The sequence below is a fragment of the Macaca fascicularis genome, chromosome 14 (genome assembly GCF_037993035.2).
Source record: "Macaca fascicularis isolate 582-1 chromosome 14, T2T-MFA8v1.1".
NCBI lineage: Eukaryota > Metazoa > Chordata > Mammalia > Primates > Cercopithecidae > Macaca > Macaca fascicularis.
Window position 1 is genome coordinate 110,634,222 of NC_088388.1, and position 11,628 is coordinate 110,645,849.

General features: G+C 45.6%; 1 protein-coding gene and 1 long non-coding RNA gene across 3 annotated transcripts in view; one reads left to right on the forward strand and one right to left on the reverse strand.

Annotated features, from left to right (window-relative positions):
* The window catches only part of SIK2 (salt inducible kinase 2), a 130,269-nt gene that overhangs the window by 111,376 nt on the left and 7,265 nt on the right, over positions 1-11,628 (forward strand). For both annotated transcript variants that reach the window (XM_015435694.4, XM_005579602.5), the window contains 5 exons: positions 7,676-7,904; positions 8,680-8,964; positions 9,085-9,248; positions 10,002-10,112; positions 10,808-10,899. In XM_015435694.4, the coding sequence (XP_015291180.3) occupies positions 7,676-7,904; positions 8,680-8,964; positions 9,085-9,248; positions 10,002-10,112; positions 10,808-10,899 (881 nt within the window). The remainder of the gene's footprint in view (positions 1-7,675; positions 7,905-8,679; positions 8,965-9,084; positions 9,249-10,001; positions 10,113-10,807; positions 10,900-11,628) is intronic.
* On the reverse strand, positions 1,962-5,203 carry LOC141408516 (uncharacterized). The gene is made up of 2 exons (XR_012423699.1): positions 5,058-5,203; positions 1,962-2,477 (listed from the first exon to the last, which is right to left on the reverse strand). It is a non-coding gene; the product is annotated as an uncharacterized lncRNA (long non-coding RNA).

Sequence of the window (11,628 nt, forward strand, 5' to 3'; positions counted from 1 at the left end):
AGTGTTTTACTTTGGCTTTATTGAACGTTATCATTTCCTTAAGTCACTCAGGAGTGATGCTTTTGTGGAGAAAAACCTAAGAACAGTGTCCAGGCTCAACTCTTGTCAGTGTTTATCATTGTGACCATTATGACCATTACGTAATTTGTCAGACCTCGTGGACTTCTGAAAAGTCCTCCTCATCTTTCTCCCTCCTTCACTAATTCCTTCTCTCTTCAAGTTTCCAGATCTCTCACAAGTGTTTGGGAGTATTTTTGATTTGATTTTTTTTCCCCCTAACAAATTAATGCTAAAAACAAAAAAATTAACTTTCATGCCAAATTGGGCTGTATTTGATTGCTATTGCCGCTCTTCTGCATAGGGTACCTCAGGTACAGAACGATGGGCCATCTTTTGTGATCAGTTATACATGTTGTTTTGTCTAATTTGGAAATGTTTAAAAGTTAGTGTGCTGGGCCAGGCGTGGCAGCTCAAGCCTATAATCCCAGCACTTTGGGAGGCCAAGGCGGGCAGATTGCCGGAGCTCCGGAGTTCCAGACCACCTTGGGCAACATGGTGAAACTCCATCTCTACTAAAATACAAAACATTAGCCAGATGTGGTGGCACACACCTGTAATCCAAGCTACTCAGGAGGCTGAGGCACTAGAATGGCTTGAGCCCAGGAGGCCGAGGTTGCAGTGAGTAAGCCGAGATCGCAGCACCACACTCCAGCCTGGGTGACAGAGTGAGACTCCATCTCAAAAACTTAATTAATTAATAAAAATAAAAGTTAGTGTGCAGAATGAAGTTGGCATTTAGGATATGGAAGATGACAGCTTTTCTCATTCATGGATGTTTCTTTAACTTCCAGTGTGTATTATATGTACTTAGCATAAGCAATGTACAGAAGATCATAATAATGGGTAGGAGAGTGTCATAGATAACATAGGTCTTGGAGCATGTTCAAAATAGACCTCCTCTTAGTGTGAACTTGGGCCACATAACAGAACTCTTTGAACCTCAGTTTTCTCTTGTATAAAATGAGAACACCAACTTTATGAGACTGTTATGATGATTAATTGAGATAATGTGTGTGAGGTTTGGGACAGATTATAGATAATAAATATTGGTTTCCTGTATTTTTTTTTTTTTTTTTTTTTTTTTTTTTTTGACGTGGAGTCTTGCTCTGTGCCCCAGGCTGGAGTGCAGTGGCGTGATCTCGGCTCACTGAAAGCTCCGCTCCCCCGGGTTCACGCCATTCTCCTGCCTCAGCCTCCCGAGTAGCTGGGACTACAGGCGCCCGCCACCTCGCCCGGCTAATTTTCTTGTATTTTTAGTAGAGACGGGGTTTCACCGTGTTAGCCAGGATGGTCTCGATCTCCTGACCTCATGATCCGCCCGTCTCGGCCTCCCAAAGTGCTGGGATTACAGGCTTGAGCCACCGCGCCCGGCCAGGTTTCCTGTATTTTTAGCCTCTTTAGGTAATAAAAAGATGAGTGAGACATGAACTCTGTCTCTCAGAGTTCACTATAGTCTAGCAGAAGAAACATTATACATACTAAAAGATGGCGTGCCAGGTACTGAGTAAATTGATAAAAGATAAAATATGGGCCAGGCGTGGTGGCTTACGCCTGTAACCTCAGCACTTTGGGAGGCCGAGGCGGACGGATCATGAGGTCAGGAATTCAAGACCAGCGTGGCCAACATGGCGAAACTCCGTCTCTACTAAAAATACAAAAATTAGCTGGGCGAGGTTGCGGGCACCTGTAATCCTAGCTACACAGGAGGCTGAGGCAAAATAATTGCTTGAACCCAGGAGGTGGAGGTTGCAGTGAGCCAAGATTATGCCATTGCATGCCAGCCCAGGTGACAGTGCTAGACTGTACCTCAAAAAAAATAATAAAATAAAAAGATAAAATATGATCGGTCCCTTAAGGAAGTATAAATCAGAACGAGACTAGAAAGAGGCAGGGGGAGTTGCTTTTAGCTGTTTGATCAGGAAGGTCCAGTTTAATGATCAGAATTGGGGATCGAGAGGCGGGTAGACCCCAGACAGGTGGCTGGAAACCGGGGGTGGGGGGTGATGTCTACAGTGGAGGCAAGACTGGAAAAAGCAAGTACTAGGGAAGCCTAAGTCCATCTCCGTAGAGAGGGGTTCAGATGGTCTGAGGAAAAGGGCACGTGCAGGGAAGCGTGTGAAATAAAGATGGAGGAGGTTAGCATTGAATGGCAAGCCAAGAAATTTAGATGTTTCCCCTAAGCGAGTGCTTTCAATATGGGGATAGGTTTTGGTATCAGTTGAAACAACTGAAGGCACAATTGTTCGGGGAGTAGGAAACCGCTGAAGATATTTGAGCGAGGAAGCTCTGGGATCCGTGTTGCACATCAGAAAGTTAGCCTGCATATCACTGTGTGCCCCGGTGCAGGGGAGAAACGTGACCAGGAAGACAGGTTAGAGCCCGTGTCCAGGAGGGAGGCGATGATAGTGACCATGAACCTGGAGGGGAGGAGACGGTAGAAATGAGACGATGCAGATAAAATTGATAGAATATTAAGGTCTAGGGAGAAGACCAAACCAATAACAAGATTTTGAGCCTAGATGGAGGGTGACAGCTGTTTTCAGAAATGGGGAACTAAAGGCAGGGCAGATTCAAGAAGGCTGACCATGAGTTCAGACAAGCGTAACCCACAGCAGGCAGCTCAGTGCAAGGCTGCCACAAACCGGTGTTGAGCTGAGTTGCTGACCAAAAGGATTTAGTGTCTGGGCCCCTGAGGACGAGTCCACTGCCTGGGCGCAGTCTTTCTTCTCTGCCTGTGGTTGCTACTATAGACCCACTCAGAAATTTAGACATCAATTAAGGCAGCATCATTCATTTATTGTAAAGATGTAATTCCCTCAAAAGAATTAAAATGCAGTTGACTCAAGGCTTGTGTGTGAGGGCATCAGGCCTAAAACACAGCTCGGGCACTGACTGCTGTATTATGTAGGGCAAGCTATTTTTAAAGCTTGTGATTGTTACTGTAACCAGGAAACAGGCAGGAAATGAATGATTTTGCAGAAGATACAGACAGGAGCTAGATGGTATATTCGCATTTGTAGGAAGAGCAGTGCCACGCTGGAGCTGGCCACCCACACTGACAATGCCACGGTGGCACTCAGCCAGGCCATAGACATGCTCCGGTCTTCTTTGTGGACCATTTTATTTATGTCAGTGAAAATGTCCCTCTTCCCTCCCTAGGACCTCTTTCTTAGGGCCCATAAGTAAGTGCACACACACACAGAAAAACTATCAGAGACACGGTTCCCTTTTTATTGAGACTGCCTTGTGTGAATTTACTGTAACACCCATTTGTTGTTTTCTGATTGATGCTTCATAGCTGCGTGTATTGATACTTGCATTTCTCCTCTCAACTGGGGACAGGTATTGCGCATCTCAAAGAGACTTCAGCTCTCCTTCCCTCCCAGAAATCTTCAGTGCTTAAAACTGTCAGTAAAATCCCTTAGGGAGTCTGAATGGAAACTTTGATTTGCAGCTTCAAAAAAATACTGCCTTTCTGAGATAGTCGCCCAACTCTAGATAAGCATGGTTGGATCAGGTGCTCCAAACAGGAACTGAGATCCACAGGTGACATGGGGGCCATATGGGAGGGCAGATGCATAAACCCTGCAGAATAAATCTCCTTTGAGTATCTCTTTTTAATAAGGAATTTTTTATACATACATATACACATACACTTGAGTCATTTTTAGCTTTTTTTTTTTTTTTGAGATGGAGTATCACTCTTGTCAACCAGGCTGGAGTGCAGTAGCGCGATCTCATCTTACTGCAACCTCCACCCCCTGGGTTCAAGCGATTCTCTTGCCTCAGACTCCCGAGTAACTGGGACTACAGGCGCCCACCACCACGCCCAGCTAAGTTTTGTACTTTTAGTAGAGATGAGGTTTTGCCATGTTGGCCAAGCTGGTCTCGAACTGACCTCAGGTGACCCGCCCACTTGGCCTTCCAAAGTACTGGGATTACAGGCATGAGCCACCACGCCCAGCCCATTTTTAGCGTTTTTATTTGAAATGTAATAAAAGGATTTTCCGAATTACCCCCTTCATAGCTGGATAGCAGAAGGAAACTGTGAGGGTAAACCCTGAAAATGCAGATATAGTGGAAGTGTTTCGTGTCTACTTACATTTTTAATAACTTTTTTTATGACAAAGGTAATACATACAAGTTCTGAAAAGGATATACATCTGGCCAGGTGCAGTGGCTCACGCCTGTAATCCCAGCACTTTGGGAGGCTGGGTGGATCACCTGAGGTCAAGAGTTTAAGAAAAGCCTGGCCAACATGGCAAAACCCCAGCTCTACTAAAAATACAAAAATTAACCAGGCATGGTGGTGCATACCTGTAGTCCCAGCTACTCAGGAGGCTGAGGCAGGAGAATCGTTTAAACCCGCGAGTTGGAGGTTGCAGTGAGCCGAGATTGTACCACTGCACTCCAGCCTCGGTGACAGAGTGAGACTGTCTCACCAGAAAAAGAGAAAAGAAAAAGAAAAATCAAATCAATGAAAAATCAAGTCATTGTTTTCTAGCTGTCCCAGGATAAAATTGAACTCAGCAAATATTTTGTAATAAAAGACATAATTCCTCTTGTAGTCTAGATGAGAAAATAAATGTATAAACTGACAATTTAAGTAAAACCATAAATTCAGGGGTACTGCCGGGTGTTTTGTGTGACTCAGTAAAAATATTAAGGATAAAAAAAGAACCTGCATGAAAAGAAACACTGAACAGACAACCCACAGAATGAGAGAACATTTTTGCAATCTGTCCATCTGACAAAGGTCTAATATCCAGTCTATAAGGAACTTAAACAAATTTACAAGAAAAAAAACCATTAAAAAGTGGGCAAAGGACAAGAACAGACACTTCTGAAAAGAAGACACTCATGCAGCCAGCAAACATATGAAAAAAAGCTCAGCATCACTGATCATTAGAGAAATGCAAATCAAACCCACAATGAGATACTATCTCATGCCAGTCAGAATGGCAATTATTAAAAAGTTAGGAACAACAGATACTGACCTGGTTGCGGAGAGAAAGGACCACTTTTACACTGTTGGTGGGGGTGTAAATTAGTTCAGCCATTGTGGAAGACAATGTGGCGATTCCTCAAGGATCTAGAAGCAGAAATACCATTTGACCCAGCAATCCCATTACTGGGTATATACCTAAAGGATTATAAATCATTCTATTATAAAGATACATGCACGAGTCTGTTCGTTGCAGCACTATTCACAACAGCAAAGACACGGAATTAACCCAAATACCCATCAGTGATAGACTGGATAAAGAAAATGTGGTACATGTACACCAATACTACGCAGCCATAGAAAGGGTTGAGAACATGTCCTTTGCAGGGACATGAATGGAGCTGGAAGCCATTATCCTCAGCTGAACAGAAAACCAAACACCACATGTTCTCACTTATAAGTAGGAGTAGAATGGACACATGAGGGGAACAACACACACTGGGGTCTATTGGGGGGTAGGGAGAGGGAGAGCATCAGGAAGAATAGCTGATGCATGCGGGGCTTAATACCTAGGTGATGGGTTGATTGGTGCAGCAAACCACCATGGCACACGCTTACCATGTAACAAACCTGCACATCCTGCACATGGACCCTGGAACTTAAAAATTGAAGAAAAAAAAAAAAGAGCCTACTTGTATGGTTTATCCTATAAGAAATGTCTTTTGACGGCAGCCGTAAGTATAAGGATGCTCAATAGATAATTACTTAATGATCTTCTTTCCTCTGTTGCCTTATTCATTTCTAAACCATTCTTGGCTAGTTTTAGAAAATTGTATTAGTAGATAGTTAAGGAGCTTAGAGGTATGAATATAAGTTCTCAAACAGCCATTCTTTCTTGCAAGGAAACTATTAAGTTTAGTCAGAAAGGAAAGTTTATCTGGGGAAGGACCAAGGAGAGAGTAAGAGTTGCTGGCCAGGTTTCAGAGTTTTGCTTTCTGTTGCCATGGGGAAGGTTGGCCAATGTGGAAAGGAAGCATTTGCCACTCTTCCTCTTAAATGACCACTCATCACTTTAAAACCCTGTAATCCATTAGCCACCTTACCCGAGTGAGGGCTACAGCCCAGAATGGATTTTATGGAATAACCTTCCCCTCCCTGCAACAAACAAAGATCTGAGTCACCCGAGTCTCCTTCTCCAAATAAAGGGCCTCGCCGCGCCTTCAGATTGGCTGCCGTAAGAGGAAAGTTTCCTGTGTGTCTGGCAAAGGGAAACCCCACGCCACCTCTCACATACATGAGCTTCTCCTGCTTCCAAAGGAAACAGCAGCTCTACCCAGTGTTTTCCAGGTGAAAGTACTGCTCAGAACGAAGCATCTTATTACTGGCTGTTCCTGAGCAGCTATTCATAGGAGAAAATAGATTGATTTCCACGGGGGAATAGTTAAGGTAATGAGGTAAATAATTACCTCCTCACAGGGGCCTTTCCAGCCAGAACTTGCAACCACAAACCCCCCCACTCCCACCCTGCCGCCGGTGTGCTGTTCTGCCTGACATTGGGCGGTTTGCGTGGCAACTGCATGGGAAGGGCCAGTGCTTGCAGGGAGCTGTGCCGCGCTCACCCCTGTGGGATAGGAACCATCCATAACGTATATGTTGCTGCAGGAGACAGAATTCAGTGCCCTGGGGCTTATTAGCCTTTGCTGGAATTTTGGGCCAGTGAGCCATTTGTTGTTCTACAATGGAAGGCTTTGGCTGTCTGCCATTTGAATTTTTTTCAATCCTTTTTGTGGTATCAGTCTGTCTATATAGAATTCTTACTTTCCATTCCTCAGGCACAGAGAACCAATTAAAGACTAGAACAAATGGGCAGGTACTTAAATTATGAACATAAAAGTCTTTCTAAAACCTTCCAGTATGTTTGTGGTTGAAAAGGTGACTACCACCCCCCCTTTGTTTTTTTTTTTAGCAGTGAGCCATGCAGTTTAAAAAAAAAAAACAAAACTCATCTTCCCCCTCTTCATTTCCCTTATTTAAAAAAAAAATAACCGGTAGGCCTCAAACTAATATACCCCTGTTCTTCTGGAAACCACTAAAAAAGTTTTTTATTGGCCGGGCGCGGTGGCTCAAGCCTGTAATCCCAGCACTTTGGGAGGCCGAGACGGGCGGATCACGAGGTCAGGAGATCGAGACCATCCTGGCTGACACTGTGAAACCCCGTCTCTACTAAAAACTACAAAAAACTAGCCGGGCGAGGTGGCGGGCGCCTGTAGTCCCAGCTACTCGGGAGGCTGAGGCCAGAGAATGGCCTGAACCCGGGAGGCGGAGCTTGCAGTGAGCTGAGATCCGGCCACTGCACTCCAGCCTGGGTGGCAGAGCGAGACTCCGTCTCAAAAAAAAAAAAAAAAGTTTTTTATTTTAATAATGATGACTCAGAGAAACCTGGGCAGCAGTGCCAGGTCAGGTCATCACGGGCTTCTGTCTCTCTCTGAGTCCTGCAGTTGACTTGCCTTCACTTCTAATCTATGTGTGTTGTCATTCATAATAAATATGTGCATGTTTAAATATTTTACTTAATTTCTAGTTTTCCACAAGTCTTGACATGTTTTCCTTTGTGGATTTTTCTGTCTCAGCAGTGCAGAAACTGAGTTTCCTCTCTCCCCTGGCGTTTAGGTCAATGGCTGTCTGCTTGACCCTGTGCCTCCTGTCCTGGTGCGGAAGGGATGCCAGTCACTGCCCAGCAACATGATGGAGACCTCCATTGACGAAGGGCTGGAGACAGAAGGAGAGGCTGAGGAAGACCCCGCTCATGCCTTTGAGGCATTTCAGTCCACACGCAGCGGGCAGAGACGGCACACTCTGTCAGAAGTGACCAATCAACTGGTCGTGATGCCTGGAGCAGGTACGGTAGAGGAGCGACACTAGCTTAAGTCTTCATGGCATCATCTCATACTCCAATCGCCAACAAGTGGTCATGATGCCAGCCAACTCCTAAAATTGAATCGATAGCTTATTCCTTTATGGAGCAGATTCAGCAGGCATCGCAGATGCAGCCTGGCAGCAGCTATCAAAGGTGAATTGAAATGTCTCAGAGTTGGCTCCCGTAGTCCCCAGGATTCATCTGGGTGCCACATGATTCATCAGGGACTCTGGCTCTTTTGGAGCGGCTGTGATCTTACAGTCTTTTGGAGCGGCTGTGATCTTACAGTCTTTTGGACTGGCTGTGATCTTACAGTCTTTTGGAGCGGCTGTGATCTTACAGTCTTTTGGAGCGGCTGTGATCTTACAGTCTTTTGGAGCGGCTGTGATCTTACAGTCTTTTGGAGCGGCTGTGATCTTACAGTCTTTTGGAGCGGCTGTGATCTTACAGTCTTTTGGAGCGGCTGTGATCTTACAGTCTTTTGGAGCGGCTGTGATCTTACAGTCTTTTGGAGCGGCTGTGATCTTACAGTCTTTTGGAGTGGCTGTGATCTTACAGATGCCACTTCTGGAGTGTTTTCCCCACTAAACTTGAAGATGACTAAATTGGCCAGTAAAAAGTAAACCTCTGAAAAGATGTTTTGGTTGGAGATTAAGGACATGGTAGCTGTCAAGTCTCAAGCTGGTTATGCTTTGTACCCTATGTTCCAAGAAGATGCTATTGCTGTTGGTTTTATCTGTTCTGTTTTCTCTTAAAGGGAAAATTTTCTCCATGAATGATAGCCCCTCCCTTGACAGTGTGGACTCGGAGTATGATATGGGGTCTGTTCAGAGGGACCTGAACTTTCTGGAGGACAACCCATCCCTTAAGGACATCATGTTAGCCAATCAGCCCTCACCCCGCATGACATCTCCCTTCATAAGCCTGAGACCTACCAACCCAGCCATGCAGGCTCTGAGCTCCCAGAAACGAGAGGTCCACAACAGGTCTCCAGTGAGCTTCAGAGAGGGCCGCAGAGCATCGGATACCTCCCTCACCCAGGGTGAGCGCTTCCTCCTCTGCCTTTTGAAACTCGCATCATAGGAGGGCGGTTTCTTGCCATGTGGTCACCTAAAGGCCTCGTATTTTAGTTAAACTGTGTGGTCTTGGTGCTTTCTTTCAGGAATTGTAGCATTTAGACAACATCTTCAGAATCTGGCTAGAACCAAAGGAATTCTAGAGTTGAACAAAGTGCAGTTGCTGTATGAACAAATAGGACCAGAGGCGGACCCTAACCTGGCGCCGGCGGCTCCTCAGCTCCAGGACCTTACTAGCAGCTGCCCTCAGGTGGGTACCTTGGGCCCTTCCCTCAGTGACTGTGTGAGTTGGTCCTGAAGATGGTCATTTTCACTTAGAGGATTTCCTCCAGTCCTGGAGCAAACAGGTTCTTTGGGAAAACCCACAGCTTCTTTGCCTTGTTGCTGCCACCTGCCACTGATGGGTTCAACCCATCCACACTGCTTCCAAGTGATCAATACCAGATGGAGGCCTGGAGACTGTTAAGCTGTTTTTGGCTCACAGGGCAGAGAATAGATGAGTGACCTCTTAACAGTCACCCTTGAACTCCCCTTCCTCCACCACACATGCACAAATGAAGAATAATGAACTGCACCCAAATGAGAAGCTTCTCACCACTACTTTTGATGTGGTATCACTTTAGTAAATATTACAAGTAGATTATTTCTACTAAAAATACAATAAATACTGCTACTTATCCGATTTTTTTTTTGAGCCTATTTTCAGTGCACCCAAGAGGATTATAGTTCAAGGCCCACGTGAAGGCCATGGCCTCCTGGCGACACCCAGAGCCTTTGCTCTAGTACTGACTAGGTAGTTGTTAACTAGAGATAATACATGCATAAATGTTCTAAAGAGTAAGGAGCCCTCAGCCTACTGGGTCCGTAAAAGCTTTGCGTATTAGTAAGTCTTAATGGAGTTGGAATTCCTTTTGGACATTTGCAAAGGTGCTTCAGCTAAGAACTGAGTTGTTTTTCCCCATGGGGAATTGGTGAAAATTGTTTCCACCCCCTTGCTCCTCAGGAGGAAGTTTCTCCACCGCAGGAAAGCGTCTCCACTCTCCCTGCCAGCGTGCATCCCCAGCTGTCCCCACGGCAGAGCCTGGAGACCCAGTACCTGCAGCACAGGCTCCAGGTGGGTCCTTCTTGCGAGTCCACCTCACTCTGCTCATCCGGACTGTGTCCTTCTGCAAAGCAGAAACGTGTTTTGCCTGGCATTTATTTAGGGTAGCCGCTTGATTCCTTATAGGCAAGTAGCTTTGGCTCTGTCCTTGCAGTTTCTAGAAAGGTGTTCAGTTTCAGCCTTATGCTCTGTGTTGGTGGTGGGAAAGGCTTTGTCCTCGGGCCCCACAAAAGGATATGTCACTGAGGGGCAGGAACGGGAGACCTGGCTTCTTTCTTTCTAACTATACTCCTCTTAATGAGTAATAAATAAAATGAAAATCTTAAGTCTGCAGAATGTCTACATGGACTTTCCATGTTGGTGCATAAAAATCTTAAAAAGTGATGAAGCACCGATCCCGTAAAGGACGACTCATTCATTCAGCGGTGGAGATCTAACTCCACCTTTCTCATTACTTCTTAACGTCCATGAGCTCACAGTCCTAGTGGACTTTGGGAAATGGAGTGGAAAACGGAAGTAGGTGAGGTCAGAGATGGGCCAGGCCTGCTGGCCCAATGCTCTTTCAGGGTCTCCGGGAGCAAATGTCAGTCCCTTCAACCCATGTGGATTCTGTAGGATACAGTTGGATTCATCCTGCAGGCAGACGCACATCTGATGACTGCATCCTAGCACATTGTCATGCTCGTGTTGTTTTTCTGCTCTTCCAGAAGCCCAGCCTTCTGTCAAAGGCACAGAACACCTGTCAGCTTTATTGCAAAGAACCACCGCGGAGCCTTGAGCAGCAGCTGCAGGAACACAGGTGAGAAGGGGGCTTTGGCCAAAGAAGTTGCTTCCTTTCTGGAAGCCTTGAGAACACTGCATGTGTTATCCTTTCCCTCTCACGTTCACCATTACTAGGAAAATAGGTTTTCTGCATGTGCCACAGGCCCTCTGAGCATGATTACTAAGAGGATATCTCAGTATCCATGGAGGATGGTCCTGTCAGGCACTGGCAGCCCTACGGCGTACTTTGTTTTCCTTTTCTTCTAGCGTTTCCTCTTTTGGGTATGACTAGCTCCAAGCTTTCACAGTCGGTTGCCCAAAGCATGGAGGTGGGGTAGGCGGCACAGGAGCCTTCCGTCCTCCCTTACTAGCATGTGTGCCCACTGGCCTCACTAGTAGAAACAGCTTGGCCAAGGTAGAGCTACCTTATTCAATCCATCAACTGCAGACACCTGCAGAGGCTAAGGTGTGACTCTCTCCTCTTCTAGCCTCTTCATAAGGGAAATATCCTCTCATTGTATAAAGAGGAAAACTCGGAGTTAGAGAAAATGCATTCCTGCTCACGTTAGCACTGAAGGATCATCAGAACTGGGGGGCAAAAAACGAGATTAGGTTGAACAGAACCCAACACAGTCGGTCCCCAGTCCCACTTGTTTTTGCTGACATGAGAAAGAGAGACTCAAGTAGAGGACTGAAGCTACTGACTGGTATTGCATTTACATTAAAATTGCCATCACTTGAGAAGATTTAAAATTCTTTCCTTTGA